The following is an 18545-nucleotide window of genomic DNA, read 5'->3' as shown; positions in this document are numbered from 1 at the left end:
GGAGTGCTGGGATTAAAGGCATATGCCACCACCACCCAACCTGGGATGTGCATTTTCAAAATTTTAAATTGTCAAATAGTTGCATTTACCTTCAAAATCATGTACGAGCTTCATCCACGATAAAAATATTTAATATTGTCTACTCACTTATTAGTATTGAAAATGTTATAAATCTTTAAAAAATTACAAATCTTTACCTACCTACCTGAAACGCAATAAACTATACCTAACTGTATTCATTTTCCCATCTTTGGCAGCAGAGTCAAACTTTCTTTTTCATGGGAAGGCATTCTCATTCTTCCTTCTGCGAGTTATACCTCTCTGCTGTTGTCCATCCGACTGCTAGCCTGCTTCTCCCTCTGTAGTCCTATAGAAACTCTCCTTACAAGGACCTGCTGTTCCAGGTAAATGTGTTGTACATCATATTTCCCCAGTTTTTTATCTTTGTTGAGTCTAAACATCTCCTACTAGCTTTACTCTTTGTGGTAGGAGACATTTTTTTAAAAATCACTTTACTTTGTGTACAGAAAAGGGAGGTGTCACAGAGGTCGGAGACAGCATGAGGAAGCTGGGTCTCTACTTCCATAATGTGTGTCCTGGGAATCAAACCCGGGTCCTTAGGGTTGGCAGCTGGTACCTTTACCCCGTGAGCATCTTCCTAGCCCCAGGGACGTCTCTGAATCCACCTTAGCACACAGCACAGTCTTCTGTTTCAGGGACTCACCAAGCACACTAGGGTAAGAGTTGGAGTTATTTCCTGCCCCACTCTGAGAACACAGGATGTCAGTTAAGTATACACACACCTTTTAACCAGAGCAGCTGGTGGTTGGTTTCAAAATCTATATAACATGTCGACGGAGCAATTTATGTCGTCATTTCAATGCTAGAGATTAGACCCCCGCCCTTTGATCTCAGTGAGAATGTGCTCCGAGCCTGAGCTGCAACCTCGGCGTAAGGTGCTAGGCACGCTACAAAGAGTAAAAAGATTTCGTTATAATTTGAGGATGCAGGTGATAAAGACAAATAGAAGAGATGCATACTACTCCAGGTATATCAAGGCAGAGTGGCAGTCGGCACATAGGGTGAGAAGGGAATTGTGGGTAGAGTACATTGAGGAGCAGCTGAGAGGTAGAGAGGGAGGAGGTGCTGAGCTGATGTCTGCAGAAAAGGCCTTTGAAAAGCAGACTGAACGGTGCATACAAAGGCCCACAGACCCGAGCAAGCCCAGCAAAGATATAGATAAGGATCAGCAGAGCAGTCAGGCGGCTTGCAGAGGGTAGCCCAGAGAGCCGGGTGCAGTGGCACCCATCGTTCTCGGTCTACGAACTGTTGCCCAAACTTGGCTTTTCCTGTGAGCGAAACGGAAGTGTATGAAGCAGAGGCCAGTCGTGTGTCATGAAAAGACATCTCCAGCTGGTGTCTGGGGATAGGACTGGGTGTTCAGGTGGGCACAGGTACAACGAGGGAGGCTGGAGTACTACAGGTGAGAGACAGTGGCATCTCTGACCACCTGGGCCATGGCAGCAGAAATGGGGAGGGGGCTGTAGGGTGCTGGTCATCGTTCAAGGAAGAGAAGCCAGTTGAGTTTTCTATTATAAAATGTGAGAGGGAAAGGAGAAGGATTAGTGGTTCTGAGAATTTGGGCTGGAACAGCTAAAGGGCGCAAGCGGAATGAACGGAGTTGAGGGGAATTGAGGATGACGCAGCAAGTGGGATTGCCAGCTTCAAGTCTGGGAGCATTGAGTGTGCCGTGACTCTTCAACCGCGTGGGCAACTGGAAACATACATTAACACTGGCTGCATGGAAGAGCTGGCGTTTCAGGGTTTTTCCTTCTGCCTCCCCCTCATTCCTATTTTACTCTTTCTGGTTCCTTTTTAGATTTCCTGAAAACTTAAAATCATAACCAAGTTATGCTTTTATAAGAGAAGAAAAACAAACCACACTGAATTTTAAATAATGGCAGGAGAGAATGAGCTATGGCAGGAATAACTGCATGTTACAGACTTTCTATTAAATCTGTTTGAGTCTACAGTTAGGCATTTAAATCAATTTGATGTTCTCTGTGGTCCTCCCTCACTGGACCCCCCCCCCCCCCCGCCTGAAGGAGCTCTCTGTGCTGTAGACTCCTCTTCCTGGAAAGGCTTAGTCCCCAGGGTAGCTCCTCAGTAGGTGGGGTTCTAAGGAGATAGTGCCTAAGGGGGAATTCTGAAGTCACTGGGGATGTGCTCTCAAACAGGATGGGGAGCCCTGCTCCTTCCTCTTCCTTTGTTTAGCTTTCTGAGCACAAGACTAGCAGTTGGCTTTTGTCACCTGGCACTTCCCCCCCAACACAAAACAATGGACCACTGCCCTATTTTGACCTGATCTGGAGGCCAAAGCATTGGGTTTGCCCTATTTTGACCCAAAACCTTCTCAACTGTGAGTATAAACTATTTTTTTCTCATTGCAAGTTGCTGATCTCCTATTTTGCTGTAGCAATGATAAGCTAGTCAGTTTATACAGAGCTCAAGACCCATCAGGCTCCAAGGCACGCCACAGAAAAGCACTCCCCAGATTCCCACATAATAAAAACATCTAAGGCACATCGGCTCAATACAGATCATCTCTGGGTCACACTGAGTGTCGTTGAGTACAAAACAGAACACAGTAAAGTGGTCAGTTCTCTCTTTACTGAAATACAACAACAGTTAGAGAAGGTGAAAGACACCGCTGGAAACAGGCCAGCCCTCTCCCCTTGCACACACCCTCAGGCAGAGTGGACAAATGCCTTGTGGTCAGGTATGGGGTAGGGTTCTCAAGTCAGCTGACCTTCATGGGTACCATCTGGGCCCGTGGCACAGTACCATGGCTGTGTTTGGTTTGGGCCCGGGCCACAAGTAGCATTACTCTTCTTCCAGTATGGAGGGCGTGCCTGGTTGCAGCTAACATCCTTCAGCCCCTTCTGACGCTCAGCACGGACACTTGGACGAGTGGCATGTGGGTGTGCAGTTCGCAGCTGAGCTGGAAAGCAGAAGAACAGGTGGGGTGCCCAGCCTATCTGCCCTCCATAGGCCAAGGACAAGAAGGGGCAGCAGAGGGACATCAACAATGCTTCCCGGGCCACTTAAAACACAGCCGTTTCTTACCCACATTGCATGAGGGGTAAAGTGGTGCGGACTGGCTTACCCAAGCTCACACAGCTACCTAGAACCCACCCTCAGAGCTACCTGACCCCTGTGCCTCGAAATAACCACACAGAAACTGTATTAATTACAACACCGCTTGGCCTATTAGACTGTCCAGGCAGCGAGATGTCTCTGTCAATTCTAGAGTTTCAGAAGTTGCTTACAACGCACTTCCTGTTAACTTAGGCAGTATTATATCCTTCTAGAGTCTTTGATGGAGTTGAATAGATAGTTACAGTTTTCCTTAGCTATGATAAAGTAGATATCAATATTATACTTGCTTGATAACTGTTTTGTTGTATATAACTTTACTATGTTAAAATTAAAAAAACCTTAATTTTTTATTTAAACAGAAAAGGGGAAATGGGGTGGGAAGTCCTTCTGTATATGTGTTGTTTTTATTGGCTAATGAATAAAGAAGCTGCCTTCGGCCAATGGCTTAACAGAATATAGCCAGACTGATATATATATATATCAGTTGGAACCTTGCCTGTAGGCCACGAGCTTCATGGTAAAATATAAAATAATAAAAATGGGTTAATTCTAGATTTAAGAGCTAGCTAGCAATATGCTTAAGTGATTGGCCAAGCAGTGATTTAAATAATATAGTTTCTGTGTGATTATTTTGGGAGTCTGGGTGGCCAGGAAATGAACAAGCAGCCTCCTACTACACCAGACTTCAACAAAAATCAATATGCTTAATAAATCCCATAAAATAAAGGAATAAAATATAATAATAATGATAATAATAAAACAATAAATAAAAAAACAGTAGCAACCTCATGTGGCCTCACTCCTGTCTCTCAGCTGCCTGACCCACTTCTGAGCTCTTGGTTACTTTCTGACTCCTGAAATGGTTGCCAATTCAGGTGTCAAGTCTATGCTCCCCTGTGGCCACCCCGTCCTATGAGGATCCATGCTTCCTGCTTTGATGTTCATGACAGAGATATCTGTCATCTATTTGTCTGTCCTATGTCAAACCTGGACGCCTTGTGGACAGAAGTCCTCACAAGGGCATTCCCAATGGGCTTCCTTGATACTAAGAAAATTCAAAGGCCCTATATTTAGTCCCTCCTAATATCCCAGGGAAGTTATTGGTGAATACAAGAACCAGCCTTGGCCAGTCGGATGCTCCTGCTCAAAACTTTGACCCTGTAACAAGCAACCCAAAAGCAAAGTGGCAGTGGGAAGCAGTGAGGCAGGACATGGAGTGTGATGCCCACTGACCAGGATGAGGACAGTGTCCCAGGGAGCATGTCCCCAAGCTTTTTTGTTTGGTTGGTTTCTTTGTTTTGGTTTTTCGAGACAGGATTTCTCTGTAGCTTTGGCACCTGTCCTGGAACTAGCTCTTGTAGACCAGGCTGGCCTCGAACTCACAGAGATCCACCTGCATCTGCCTCCCAAGTGCCAAGATTAAAGGCGTGCGCCACCACCGCCCAGCCGCCTGCTTTTTCAAAACTGCTTTTCTGTCGTTCCTCTGCTTCTGGGCATCTGGGGTCCTCCTTCCCCTCATTTGCAACCGAGAGCGTTGTCCCCCCCCCCCCCAGCATGCCCCATCAATGTCACTTAACTTCTTGGAAGCCTGGACATCTAGGACCTGAAACAAATCGGATCTGTGGCTGAAGAGATGACTCAATGATTAAAAGGACTGGCTACTCTTGCAGAGGACTTGTGTTTGGTTCCCAGTGTCCACATGGTGGCTCACAACCATCTGTAACTCCAGTTCCATGGGATTTGATACCCTCTACTGGCCTCCACTGATACCAGGCATGGATGTGGTGCACAAACGTGCGTGCAGGCAAAATATCCATATGCATAAAATAAGATAAAAACAAAAATTAGATGTGGGGGTGGGGATTTATTTACAACATGAAAAGGGAATAGGAAAAAATTTAAAAAGTCAGACAAGGCCAGACAGTGACGGATGTCAGGTCTCTTCTGCCTTTATTGAGGGATTCTACATCCACTTCTGTCTGCTACTGGACCACCTCACCCATCTATCCCGGATTCAGCCCTGGCATAAGGCTGCCTGTCAGCCTCTCTTTCCGGTCTGTTCTTTCAAGAGGTAACATGGAGCCTGAACTGCTGTGGTTCTCATTGACTGTGAAAGGTGCAGTCCGCAAGGCTGAGACATTGGTGGAAGAGGGTGGAAGGGGCAGTCTGTCTTAGGTGGCACACCAGGTCTGTTCTCACTGTTCACAATATGGGTAGAACTTGGACACTTCATGAGGCCTGCACTGAGCTAGGCCTATGGCCTTTATACTGAGCTGACCCAGTCTAATCTTCCACTCCTTCACAGTACCCCCCAAAAGCCTTGACCCCAGAACCTTACTTAAGAGAATTTCTCCAAATTGGTATACAAACACACCGCCATCTTCCTCCCTGCCTGGAGCATCTCCGAGGGGTTCATCTGTATCTAGCATCCCTACTTCATACTCTCTCCCACCTGTGTGATGTTTACTGTGATGTCAGTCGTGGTGACTGGGATGTTAGTTTTGTCAACCTGATGCACTCTAGACTCACCTAGAAGAGTCTCGATGAAGCATTGTCTGGATCAGTTTGGCCTGACTATGGGAGATTGTCTTATAAAGTTATTTAATATGGGAAGACCTAGCCCACTATTGGCGGCACCATTCCCTTGGCTGGGGTGCTGGACTGTATAAGAGTGGAGAAAGACTGGGTGGTGGCGCACGCCTTTGATCCCAGCACTCGGGAGACAGAGGCAGGCAGATCTCTGTGAGTCTGAGGCCAGCCTGGTCTACAGAGCGAGTTCCAGGACAGCCAGGGCAGTTACAAAGATAGGCTGAGCAGTAGCATGTTTGTGTTCATGTATTCCTCTGTGATATCTCCCTTCCTTATGTCTGGAGAAAGACCATGAAGAATGGGGACACAGGGCTGCAGAGAAAACACTCCTGATTAGTTTGCACTGCTGTTCCAGTCATGTGTGACAGTGGGGGGGGGGGTGGGGGGGCACCTATAGATTTCTCAGCCTTTGCCTTTTCCATGTGACTTGGTTTCCATGTGACTTGGCTGCTGCTGCTGCTTGCAATGTCAACACTGCTGGCCTTTTCAAGGGCCAGAAGACCTGCATTTCTAGGACCTGAAAAAACTGGGTCTGGGAGTGGGGCGATTCATTCACTTTACAAACAGAAGAATTGAGAAGCTAGGCAAGATCAAAGCCAGACCTGAGCCCCAGGTTCAGCTCCTAATGCTCTCTCGTGTAACACTGTTTCATGTCGTAGTGCCCTCTGTGTCCTGTAGATACTCCCTGGGGTCCCCGACAGCCCCTCACTTTTCACCTAATGCCTCACTTACCTGGTGCATCAGCTTCTCTGCGGCTTTGGGCTCAGTGAGGTCCTCAGGGGAGGCCACACTCACCCGTACAAGGAGGAAGCCGCCATCTTCACCTGAAAGTTGAGGATAGAGAAAAGATGGTGAAAACAGCCCATTCATCTCCAACCTGGGCCCTCTCCATATGGGTTTACACTCCTGCTTGTCTTTCGTTTATTGTTTTGTTTTTGTATTTTTGAGACAGACTTTCCTGGAACTCTCTTTATAGACCAGGCTGGCCTCGAACGCACAGAGATCCCCTTACCTCCGGAGTGCTGGAAAATAGACCCTAACTTCCTTTACTTCAGTTGACTGTGAAAATCACCGATTTTGGAGATCATGAAGCAGAGCAACATATCCTAGGTCCCTCGCTAACCCACTGCAGACAAGATCTCCAACTCGGGCTCCGATGACACCAGGTGAGTGTGCTGCCTTCCCAGGCTCTGAAGTCACCTTTGCTAAAAGCATCTGCAGATGTCTGGTGAGCTGCTAAAGCAAGGTGGAAATGTTTGACCTCTCTGCCTGTACACTCCGTCCGCTTGACATTTCTGCATCTACACTCTACACTCTGTCTCTTTTGCCACCTTAATCTTTAGGTCAGATTTCTGTTCAACTTTAAATTGTTGATATTAACCATTTGAGAACTGTTTCATATTGATTTCTCTTAACTTCACCTCATATAACAATGACTAAGGCAAGAGGTCATTGGTTTAGCTTCTAGAAGTCTCTGGAATCCTGTCTTTTTCATTACACCCTGCTCCTTCCTCCCCTCCTTAAGAAGCCCTTCAGATACTCAAGAGCCCCTTTCCAGATAAATCTTCTTTCCTCGTCCAGACAAAGTCATTAGCCTTTTGGGGTGGTAAAAACAAAGGTTGGTGGGCCTCCCAACTTTCTGCCCACAACTAGTGCTGTGTCTGATTCCTCTGGGTTAGGTATGATCACAGATGTCTTAGATCACTGCTGCTATTGACCACCTATAGAAGACCCTTTTCAAATTATGTCTATGAGCTAATTTCAAGGCTCAGGCAGGCTCACCAGGCCAAGCCCCTCCCTAAGGTTACATAAGAGGTGGGATTCTTTGGTGACATCCAGACTCCCATAGTAACACCAAGGAATATGTTGTTTTACCATAGAATCTATGAAAGCTCTCGCTATCTGGGGCGAATAGAAATAAACCTTACTGTATGTTTCTTGACAGCAAGCCAGGCCTGGCCAGGGATTCCCAGGTTAGTCCCAGCTGCCCACGGGATCACTGTTGCTATAGATAACTTTCCCTAGACCTGATCTGGCACTGAATGATTTTGTGCCTAATGGTTGGACCAAAGAAACGAATAATCTGAGAGGCTGTGGATTTGGAATTCAGGCAGGGTAGATTTCCTTGAGATGTGTGCTCAGAACTCTGCTCTGAGTTTTTGAGGTCATTCAGTGGGTCAAGAGGCTTGCTGAGTAAGCCTGGTGGCCTGAGTATGGTTCCTGGAACCCAAGTGTGGAAGAAGAGAAATGGTTGTACAAAGCTCTCCTCTGAACTCCTGATGTGCACCAGGACACATGAATACCTGTTCCCACCACATACATGCACACACTCACACACACACACTCATACATATACTTACACTCACACATATACACACCCTCATACACACTCACACATACTCACACTCACATATACATACATGATGATGATAATGATATGGAGAAGGAGGAGTTGGAGGAGACAGACAGACAGACAGACAGACAGACAGACAGACAGAAGGAGAGAGAGAAAGAAACTTAGAAAAGGATTCCTCTTTGCAAGGCCCTCTTTGTGAGATGCACCCGTCTGTGGTTCATCCTCCATGCAGACAGACTAGTTTCGTTAATGGAGTGCTCCGTGGGAGTGGGAACAGCAAGAGGACTTGTGCCTAGAACCTGGGAACCACCCCATGTGTGTGACTTCACCTAAGGATCACCCCATGTGTGTAGTAGGAGGCTGCTTGTTCTTTTCCTGGCCACCCAGACTCCCGAAATAATCATACAGAAATTATATTAATTAAAACACTGCTTGGCCTATTAGCTCTGGCTTCTTACTGACTAGCTCTTACATATTAATTTAACCCATTTCTATTAATCTGTGTATCTCCATGTGGCAGTGGCTTATTATTATTATTATATTATTATTATTATTAGCAAATTTCCAGCACATCTGTCTCTGGTAGCAGCTCCATGGCTTCCCTCTGTCTCCACCTCCTTTCTTCCAGCATTCTGTTTAGTTTTCCCCACCTACCTCTCTCTATTCTGCTCTGTGCAGACCCAAGATAGTTTCTCTATTAACCAATGGTATTCACAGCATACAGAGGGGAATCCCACATCACATATATGTGACTTCACCTGGGGACCACATCACGTGTGTAACTTCATCCAGGGACCACTCCACATGTGTGACTTCACCTAGGGACCACCCCACATGTGTGACTTTGCCCTCAGCTCTCAGAATGGGAAACATGCCCTCAGCCTCCAAGGAGAAGCCCACTGAGGCAAGTTTTGGAACTAACTATGGGTATGAACCCACAGAAAGGGAAAAGCTAGTCTTCTGTGGTAACACTGCCTGGTCCAGATGTTCTTTACAACCAGGCTGAGGAAATGCTCTGAAAATGGATCCTGAAGCTAGCACTGGGCAGAATTGAATTCAAACTCACAGTGTGAACTAGCCTGCAATTCCTAGGCAGAATTGAATTCAAACTCACAGTGTGAACTAGCCTGCAATTCCTAGGCAGAACTGAATTCAAACTCACAGTGTGAACTAGCCTGCAATTCCTAGGCAGAACTGATTTCAAACTCACAGTGTGAACTAGCCTGCAATTCCTAGGCAGAACTGAATTCAAACTCACAGTGTGAACTAGCCTGCAATTCCTAGGCAGAACTGAATTCAAACTCACCAGTGTGAACTAGCCTGTAATTCCTAGGCAGAACTGAATTCAAACTCACCAGTGTGAACTAGCCTGCAATTCCTAGGCAGAACTGAATTCAAACTCACCAGTGTGAACTAGCCTGCAATTCCTAGGCAGAACTGAATTCAAACTCACCAGTGTGAACTAGCCTGTAATTCCTAGGCAGAACTGAGTTGAAACTCACCAGTGTGAACTAGCCTGCAATTCCTAGGCAGAACTGAGTTGAAACTCACAGTATGAGCTAGCCTGCAATTCCTAGGCAGAACTGAGTTCAAACTCGCAGTATGAACTATCCTGTAATTCCTTTTTTTAAATAAAGATTTATTTATTAATTATGTATACAGTATTCTCAGTATTCTGTCTGCATGTATGCCTGCAAACCAGAAGAGGACAGCAGATTTTATTTCAGATGGTTGTGAGCCACCATGTGGTTGCTGGGAATTGAACTCAGGACCTTTGGAAGAGCAAGCAGTGCTCTTAACCACTGAGCCATCTCTCCAGCCCCCTACACTGTAATTCCTAAGAAGAACTGAGTTCAAACTCACCAGTGTGAACTAGTCTGCAGTTCCTAGGCAGAACTGAATTCAAACTCGCAGTGTGAACTAGCCTGTAATTCCTAAGCAGAACTGAGTTCAAACTAGCCAGTGTGAACTAGCCTGCAATTCCTAGGCAGAACTGAATTCAAACTCGCAGTGTGAACTAGCCTGTAATTCCTAAGCAGAACTGAGTTCAAACTAGCCAGTGTGAACTAGCCTGCAATTCCTAGGCAGAACTGAATCCAAACTCACCAGTGTGAACTAGCCTGCAGTTCCTAGGCAGAACTGAGTTCAAACTCACCAGTGTGAACTAGTCTGCAGTTCCTAGGCAGAACTGAATCCAAACTCACCAGTGTGAACTAGCCTGCAATTCCTAGGCAGAACTGAGTTCAAACTCGCCAGTGTGAACTAGCCTGCGATTCCTAGGCAGAACTGAGTTCAAACTCGCCAGTGTGAACTAGCCTGCAATTCCTAGGCAGAACTGAATCCAAACCCGCCAGTGTGAACTAGCCTGCAATTCCTAGGCATTTCTTTGACAGAGTGTCTACAGCTACTCCATTCTTGGGTAAAGATTTCTCTCACACATTTATGGAGCTCATGACAGCCACCATCCTATCGGTGGCCTGCACCCATGACAACTACATTCAGTCATCTTCCTCTGGTGCTATAGTAGCTTTGTAAACTTGACACAGGTCTACACACTGCTGGGAGGAAGGAATCCCACTTAGGAATTGCCTCCATCAGACTGGCCTATGGGCCAATAAGTCATCTCAAGTTCCTTTCTGTCATGGTGCTCATCACAGTAACAGTCAGAACACCAGAGCATCTGGCAAATTCATTCTGGGGTTCTGCCTACTGACTATGAGGAATTTTTACATTATTTTCTGTCCAGAATATAAAAGATATTCAATAACATGGTTGTGGTTAAATATTTCTCTGTTTTAATTTTTGTTTTGGGATGATTCCGGTTGACCGATAGGGTCTTACTACGTAGATCAAGTTGGCTTCAAACTCACAGTCCGGCTTCTACCTCCAGAGTACTGGGCTGCAGGGCCTGTGATATCATGCCTCAAGATGTATGACAGAGATTGAGCTGACAGAGACAATAAAGAGATAAGGGAGATAGTAGGGATAGAGATTAAGACAAAAGGACGCTGGTAGAGATGGGTGTGAAAGAGAGAGAGAGATGGTAGAGACAGGTGACAGAGATCAAGATTGAGACAGAGATGGCAGACACACAGAGATGATGGGGACAGAGACACAGAGAGGGACAGATGACAGAGAGGGAGATTTTTCAGGGCTTGGGATCAAATGTAGGGTCTCAGGCACGCTTGCCAGTGACAAGTGCTCCATCACAGAGCTATGTCCTCAACTCGTGATTAGTATCTTATTTCCCTTGCTCAGAAAGCTGGGACGAGGCAAAGACACTCAGGAATGAACCACAAGGACAACACTACCAGCAGGGACAGATTCTCCCTCCGGGGCACCCACAAACTTCTTACCACAGAGCTGACAACTGGGGGGCTCCTCAGAGACGTTTCTGCCATTTCATAAGTTAAGAGTCAAGCTCCCCAAATGCTGTTTCATTGGTTGCTTAAAGTCGCTCTTTATGATAGAGAGCACAGCAAACATGGCCACTGAGCCCCACTTCCATGCCCTCTGCATGCTCACGTGGCAGCCATTTGGACAAGTTGCTTGTCCACATTCCTCCCTTCTGCATGGGCACGACTGACTTAAGGGCCAAGTGTTTAAAAAACATTTCCGATCTCCCCTGAAGCACAGCAGTTGCACAAGAGTTGACCCTGTAAAGGTCAGATCTGGGAAAGATGCTGTTCATCCAGTGCAGTGCTGCCTGTCCTCCCAGCCAGGGTGAAGAAACCTAGGCTCTGAGGACAGGGACAGGTCCTGTCTCTCAGCTTAAAACAGCCAAGATCTCAACCACTCCTCGAAAACCTGTTTCACACCTATCACATACATATAACCACATGGTATACACATGACAACATGACATACTCATGACCACATCACACACACATGACCACATGGCATACGCATGACAACATGACATACATGTGACTACATGACATACATTTGACCACATCACATACACATGAACACATCACGTACACATCACTACATGACATACACATCACTACATGACATACACATGACCACATCACATATACATCGTAACTGCCTATTATCAACCTACCAGGAAATCATGAAATGTCAGGGTGAGTTTGCAACATTGGCCTTGAACCCCTTCCTTCCTCTCAACTCCTTAAGAATACTCCAAACCAGCCAGGCAGTAGTGGCACATGCCTTTAATCCCAGCACCTGGGAGAAAGATGCAGCCGGATCTCTGTGAGTTTGAGACCAGCCTGGTCTACAAAAGCTAGTTCCAGGACAGGCGCCAAAGCTACAGAGAAACCCTGTTGGCACAAACCCGCACTCGGGAGGTAGAGACAGGAGGATCTCTGAGTTTGAGACCAGCCTAGTCTATAAGTTCTGGGTCAGGCTCCAAAGCTACATAAAAACCCTATTAGGAAACTGCCCTCCACCCCCACCAAAAAATACTCCAAACCTAAATCTGCAAAGACCACACATGGGGGTTTCACTTACCTGGGTCATGTTTTGGGGTTCTCCTTGTCCAAGAAGTAGTGGGTATAGATGGTGAGGGCATCCCTGGGGTCTTTGGTGATGCTGTGGTCTTGGCTAAGGTGATGTTTGGGTTTTTACTGGCACTAGCTGTACTTGAATAGACAAAAGGAAGAGGGCTACTACCTGCGAGGAAGGAGCTGCTGGTTCTATCATCTGTGGTTAAAGTCTCTGAGGTGGGAGAGCCCTTGGTGGTGGCCCCTGCAGAGGGACTGCTGTCTGAAGTGGAACCAGAGAAGGATATTGTTTCTGCCATTGTTGATCCAGCATCTCTGGGGACTGTAATTGTTCCCAAGACCTCAGTGTGGCTTTGCATCTCAATAGAGAGTGCTGAGGTCTCCTTCAGTGGGTTCCTACTAACTGTCACCAAAGTTCCACCAGAGGCAGGAGTCTGAGCCGCTGTTGTTTCTCTTTCTGTGACATCACTAGTAGGGAGTGTGCCCTCTGGAGTGATGGCAAGAGCTGAGGTACCCGTTGTCGACAGAGTCCCAAATGAGCTTGTGGTCTTGGGGCTAAGTGGATTTGCCTCAGGGGATTGAGGCGAAGTTAGCATCTCAGAAGTGGACAAGGCCCCTGTAGGGCTGTGGTTTGTGTCTGAGGTCCCAGGGATGGTGGCAGGTGTTTCTATTTCTGTGACGCAGGTGATGTTTAAGGCAACCAAGTCCTTGGCTGGAGCTGCAGTGTCGGGTCCCAGGACCTGTGGGCTGGTGAGGACCCTAGCTGAGTTGTCCAAGGTGGAGCCGCTCTCTGAGGACAGGTGTTCAGCTTCTGTGGGGGTGTGTGCCCAGGTCAAGAGGTCAACTGTGGTCTTCCTAGTCTCTTCAGAGCTGTCATCCGTACAAAGGGTGTCAAAGATAGCGTCTACGGGGTCACTCACTGTGCCTGTCTTGACAGTGCTCATTTCTACTTTGGGGCTGCCACTTGTAGCTGAAGTATCTGTAGGGTTGGGGTGCACAACCATGAAGTTGGAAGACATTTTTATTGCAAGAGTTCTGGTCTCTGTTACGGGGGAAGTAGTCTGGGTCTTTAGGAGTGATTCAACAGGGAAGATGGCCTGGTTCTCTAGGGTGCCTGTTGTGTGGAAAGTGGTCTGGGTGTCCAGGGATGTCTGGGTGTCCAGGGATAATGCATCAAGGAAAGTGGTCTGGGTGTCCAGGGATAATGCATCAAGGAAAGTGGTCTGGGTGTCCAGGGATGATGGATCAAGGAAAGTGGTCCGGGTGTCCAGGGATGTCTGGGTGTCCAGGGATAATGCATCAAGGAAAGTGGTCTGCATGTCCAGGGATAATGCATCAAGGAAAGTGGTCTGGGTGTCCAGGGATGATGCTGCAGAACTAGTCTGGGTGTCCAGGAATGATGCTGCAGAACTAGTCTGGGTGTCCAGGGATAATGCATCAAGGAAAGTGGCCTGCATGTCCAGGGATAATGCATCAAGGAAAGTGGTCTGGGTGTCCAGGGATGATGCTGCAGAACTAGTCTGTATGTCCAGGGATGATGCTGCAGAAATGGTCTGGGTGTCCAGGGATGATGCATCAAGGAAAGTGGTCTGGGTGTCCAGGGATAACAGTGCAGAAGCGGTCTGGGTGTCCAGGGATGATTGTGCAAAACTAGTCTGGGTGTCCAGGGATGATGCTGCAGAACTAGTCTGGGTGTCCAGGGTTGATGCTTCAGAACTAGTCTGGGTGTCCAGGGATAACAGTGCAGAAGCGGTCTGGGTGTCCAGGGATGATGCTGCAGGGGAGGAGGCCTGAGTATCTATGCTAAATGTTTGCAAGGGAAGAGGGTCTGGGTCTCCAGAGCTGACGCTGTGTGGAGGTGATCTGAATACCCAGGGATGATGCTGCAGGACAGGTGGTCTCTGTCCCTCCCTGTTTCTGTTGCAGGAGAGATGGTCTGAGTGTCCCCAGAATTGATCTCTGAACTGGTACTGGTTGCAGCTAAGGTGTTAGAAGCAGTTTCAGCACTCAGAATTTGAGCGTCTAGAGGAACATACTGAGTTAGGTCAGTGGTTTGGAAAGCCCCCGCTGAACTGGGCCTATCCCTCTGAGTGAAGGCAGGCACTTCAGTGTTGTTCATTGTCACCAAAGGAGCGGAACTGCCAATGCTCAGGCCTGTGTCGGGAGGGAACAACTTGGTGAGTCCCGATAGGCTGACTTCACATGGGTGTTTGCATTTATGCCCTGGGTGCTGCCGGATGGCACATTGTCTATATAAACAAAGATGAAGAAAGCAACATGGAGAAGTCATAACCTCCATGGCGGCTCTGAACACAGCCACCCTGGCTAGTACCGTCTGAAGTCCTGATAACCCACTGAGTCCAGGCAGCCTCAGGGTCCTTGCTGATCACTGGGATGCAGTGCAGTGTGGCAGCCTTGTGCCATCAAGGGTGGGCAAAGGAGACACAAACCCACATGAGCCAGGACTGCAGAGCAGGAAGGAGAACTTCCAGAATGTTCTGTAGAACTTTTGTCATTCCCCCAGTGGTAGTTTGCTCATCCCCAAAGAATTTTGCAGTGGAAGTATTTTCTTACAATTCAAGAACGACCTGCGGTCTCATCTTTAGAGGTAACGGGTAGAAGGGAGAGGAGCCCCCAGCCTGAATGTAATGTGTCCTAGGAAAGCGAGCAGTCAGAGAGCCCAGGACAGCTCACTTGGGTAAGGAGAGAGATCAGGTGGGCACATGAGCACACCTATCCTCCCTGTGCTCACTCAGTCCAACCACACGCTCACACCCACATCTGCAGGAGTTGCTGATCGCCATCTCCACAGACCTCCCCCACTCCGGTCCAAGCTCTTTCTCAGAGCCTCCTGGTCCACGGAACCCACCAGGGTCATAGGATGTTGTTGCATTCCTCCAAACTGGAGGTGAGGAGAGTGTGGGCGCAGGGCCTGATTTGAGTCCCACCTCCGCTCCTTGCTCTGCTGTGTATAACTCTGTGACACCAGCCAAGCCTCTGGGCTCCGGATGGAGCGAGGCACCTGGTTCATGGGGTTGCACGGCTGCAGTTAAACAGGATGAAAAGTGCAGCATAAGCCGTCAGTTGTGAGAGTGTGACAGGCAGGGTGGGCCAGTGGTTAGGCGCTGACAGCACATGCTGGCTCCGGGGATAAGTTACTCCCTGTAAACTGCAGGCTCCTCGCCCTTAAGGTGGCAGTACTGGTCTTAGAGATGAGTGTCTGTCCTTAAAGTTATGAGAATTTAAAACGTAATGTTGGACCAGTCAGACAGCTCATGTGGGTAAAGGTGCTTGCCACCAAGCTTGATGACCTGAGCTTAATCCCCAAACTGTCATCTGGTCGTCATCTGGTTATCTGGTCGTCTGGTCATCTGATCATCTGACCTCCACACATGTGTTGGGTCCTCATAGTGTCTCTCTCTCTCTCTCTCTCTCTCTCTCTCTCTCTCTCTCTTTCTCTCTCTCTCTCTTTCATATGTGTGTGTGTGTGTGTGTGTGTGTGTGTGTGTGTGTGCGTGTGCGTGTGTTTATCAAATCAACCTCAGGCCTCCATATACAATGCACGCATGTTCACACACAGCCATACACGTGTGAGTCCACACATACGTAAAAACATTCTCACACACAGAGAAAATGGAAAATGAGGGAAATAAATAAATACACACATACATAAAGTCTGTATAGCAAGTTGCAGGCAGCCAGGGCCCTGCCTAGGGAGACTCAGTCAATAAAGAAATAAAGAGAATTAAAAGGTACTGTCTAGAGTGGGGTGCCCTGTGGGGCCATCACTATGACAACGCTGATGCTGTGGGGCATGGCTGGCAGGACCGTCTGTGGTAGGGACAGGACAGAGGCAATGCCTCAGGACCCTCTACTCAGCTTTGTGTGAACCTAAAGTTGCCCTGAAAACCATCTATTTTCCATTGTGTGTGTGATGAGTTTGGCACAGTGCCTGTCAGTGGCAGACTGGCTTTAGCTCTTATCTCCCAGAAAAGGCCACCTCTCTCAGAACCTCCCTGTCTGAGCGGTTTGTGACAGACTTTTCATTCCAAAGGCAAATTTCAAAGAGTAACTGTGCTAGGCAACAGACTTGGATGGACGGGAGCTTTGCTAGCCTGTGTTTCTCAGTTCACGGCGAAATGATCACCAGTTGGCATCTCCCTGCCCCTCTACCCTCCCACCCCACTGTCCCATGCCTGAAGACTAACCCCCACACTCTCTCGCAGGGATAGCCGGAGTCAGCACGCCCAGCTGACACATCTGCCATCCTGCACACTCTCCCACAGCCATCACATTTTACACTCAGCAGGTTGTTAATTACAATTAACAAAGATGCCTACCCTTGCCCGCAAAGGGCTGGCTTTGCCAAAACCCTGTCGGGGAGGAGCCCTGGGTCCCGTCCTGTCCCTTACCTGCAGAGCTGGCAGCGACTCCAGCCTTCCAGAAGAGAAGGAGAGGCACAGCTAAGCCCCAGAGAGAGCCCATCTTGCCGGGCACTGACCACTGCTCCCTGGCGGACCTGCCCACTGCCTCTCTGCACCACTTTTTCCTGCTTCCTCAACCCAGGGAGGAGGGGCAGCCGCCTGCCCAGGTGTGACTGGGCAGGTTCCAGGATGCAGCCAGGTGAACACAGACCTACAGCAAGGGCTGACCCAGGCTTGTCCTCCTACCCCCACACCTGCCCCCTTGCCTGGCAGCCCTGCCTCTCTGATTTGAAGATACAGCATCATTTCCATTCTGTTAGCCTCTCCTGCAACTGGGAAGGGCGTGGGAGAGATGGTGTTTACTCCACTCACCCATACCTGGGCTCTGGGCTTCATGAGCAGGACCCAAGTTTCTCTGCTGAGTCTAGGTTTTATTAGTTCTAAGGCTCAAAGGCAAATGAGACAATCTTTCTGAGCCTCAACTCTTTGATCTGTAAAATGGATATGCTCTCTGACTCAGGTGGCCATTAAAGTTCTTACAGAATGTCGCCTGTACTTTGCTGGTGCTCATAGAAAATACATACATCTCAGATGCTCAAGATATAAGGGGGAGCAACCCTCCCCCACCAGCAGATGTGAGTGTTCCTGGGGTCTCCAGGGGACAATGCTCCAGCTGGGAGCAGGACGCTCACTTCTAATATCTTTCTATTTTCAACAACCTGGGAGTTTGCCACCACGTCAAAGCCGGGACCACATCCCCAGCCAGGCTTCAGGTACCAGGATGTGGAGGGTGCCTTGCTATTTTGAGTGCCATTGTGAGGGAGATGACTCAGGGACAGCGGAGTGGAGTTACAGAACTATTTCCCACGTGTCTCCTCTGAAACAGAGGGGACACATCCCCCAAGGGCTCCTTAGAAATCTTAAGTAGGTGCTTTTGGATGAAAGTAGTTCCGTGATGGAGCAGACATGATGGAGGTCACAGACTCACACTAGAAAGAAAGATACATTTTAAAACGGTGTCAAAACATCTGTCCTGTTTCCAGCTCTGTCCTTTAATGGTGGGTAAGAAGCTGTGTGATCTTAGACAGGTAGCTTGCCCACTCTGGGCCTTAATCAAGGAGAGTTCTGAGGGTGTAGTCTGGGATTCACTGTTGGACATGTGACACTATTGTCCAGAACTTTAGTCCATACTGAGGTGACAGGCTGTGCGGCCTAGGAGGAAGTGGGGTATGTCAGCCTCTTCAGGAGAGGGTGATGGAGACTGTGTGGAGCCACCAGCCACTTGGAGTGCCTAGGGACCAGTCCCATGAACACACTCTGTAAGCGAGCCTCTTCATCTCCCTACCCAAACTCAGCTCTCCATAGGAGGAGAGAGGAGGGGCTCACTGCAGGAACCTGGACTTTGGGAGACCTTGCCAGATAGCCATGACCGGGTGTAAGGTATGAAACTGTCCCTTCGAGTAGCTGGAGAGAACACAGCAGGAGGGGAGGACACCCCCTCCTGCCGCACCCCTGCTGGGCCAGGGGCTTCCTCATTCCAAGAGCAGG

The 18545-nt window shown here is 48.2% G+C and overlaps 1 protein-coding gene across 1 annotated transcript; it reads right to left on the bottom strand.

Annotated features, from left to right (window-relative positions):
* Positions 1 to 2932: 2932 nt before the first annotated feature.
* Positions 2933 to 17058, bottom strand: Muc20 (mucin 20, cell surface associated). The gene is made up of 4 exons (XM_038345941.1): positions 16986 to 17058; positions 12581 to 13552; positions 6481 to 6572; positions 2933 to 3001 (listed from the first exon to the last, which is right to left on the bottom strand). The coding sequence occupies exons 1-4, from the start codon at positions 17056 to 17058 to the stop codon at positions 2933 to 2935; spliced, it is 1206 nt and encodes a 401-aa protein (XP_038201869.1).
* Positions 17059 to 18545: the final 1487 nt, after the last annotated feature.

Source organism: Arvicola amphibius, chromosome 10 (assembly GCF_903992535.2).
Source record: "Arvicola amphibius chromosome 10, mArvAmp1.2, whole genome shotgun sequence".
Lineage (NCBI taxonomy): Eukaryota > Metazoa > Chordata > Mammalia > Rodentia > Cricetidae > Arvicola > Arvicola amphibius.
The sequence above is the reverse complement of the archived record's forward strand: the minus strand, read 5'-3'. Positions and strand labels throughout refer to the sequence as shown.

What these genes read in the sequence shown, in the direction of transcription:
- Muc20 (XM_038345941.1), bottom strand. Translation starts at nt 17,058, where the DNA reads ATGGGCTCTCTCTGGGGCTTAGCTGTGCCTCTCCTTCTCTTCTGGAAG. An exon ending in AGTCGCTGCCAGCTCTGCAG is followed by an intron (nt 13,553 to 16,985) that starts GTAAGGGACAGG and finishes CCAACCCTACAG; the next exon opens with ATACTTCAGCTACAAGTGGC. An exon ending in CAGAGAAGCTGATGCACCAG is followed by an intron (nt 3,002 to 6,480) that starts GTAAGTGAGGCA and finishes TCTGCTTTCCAG; the next exon opens with CTCAGCTGCGAACTGCACAC.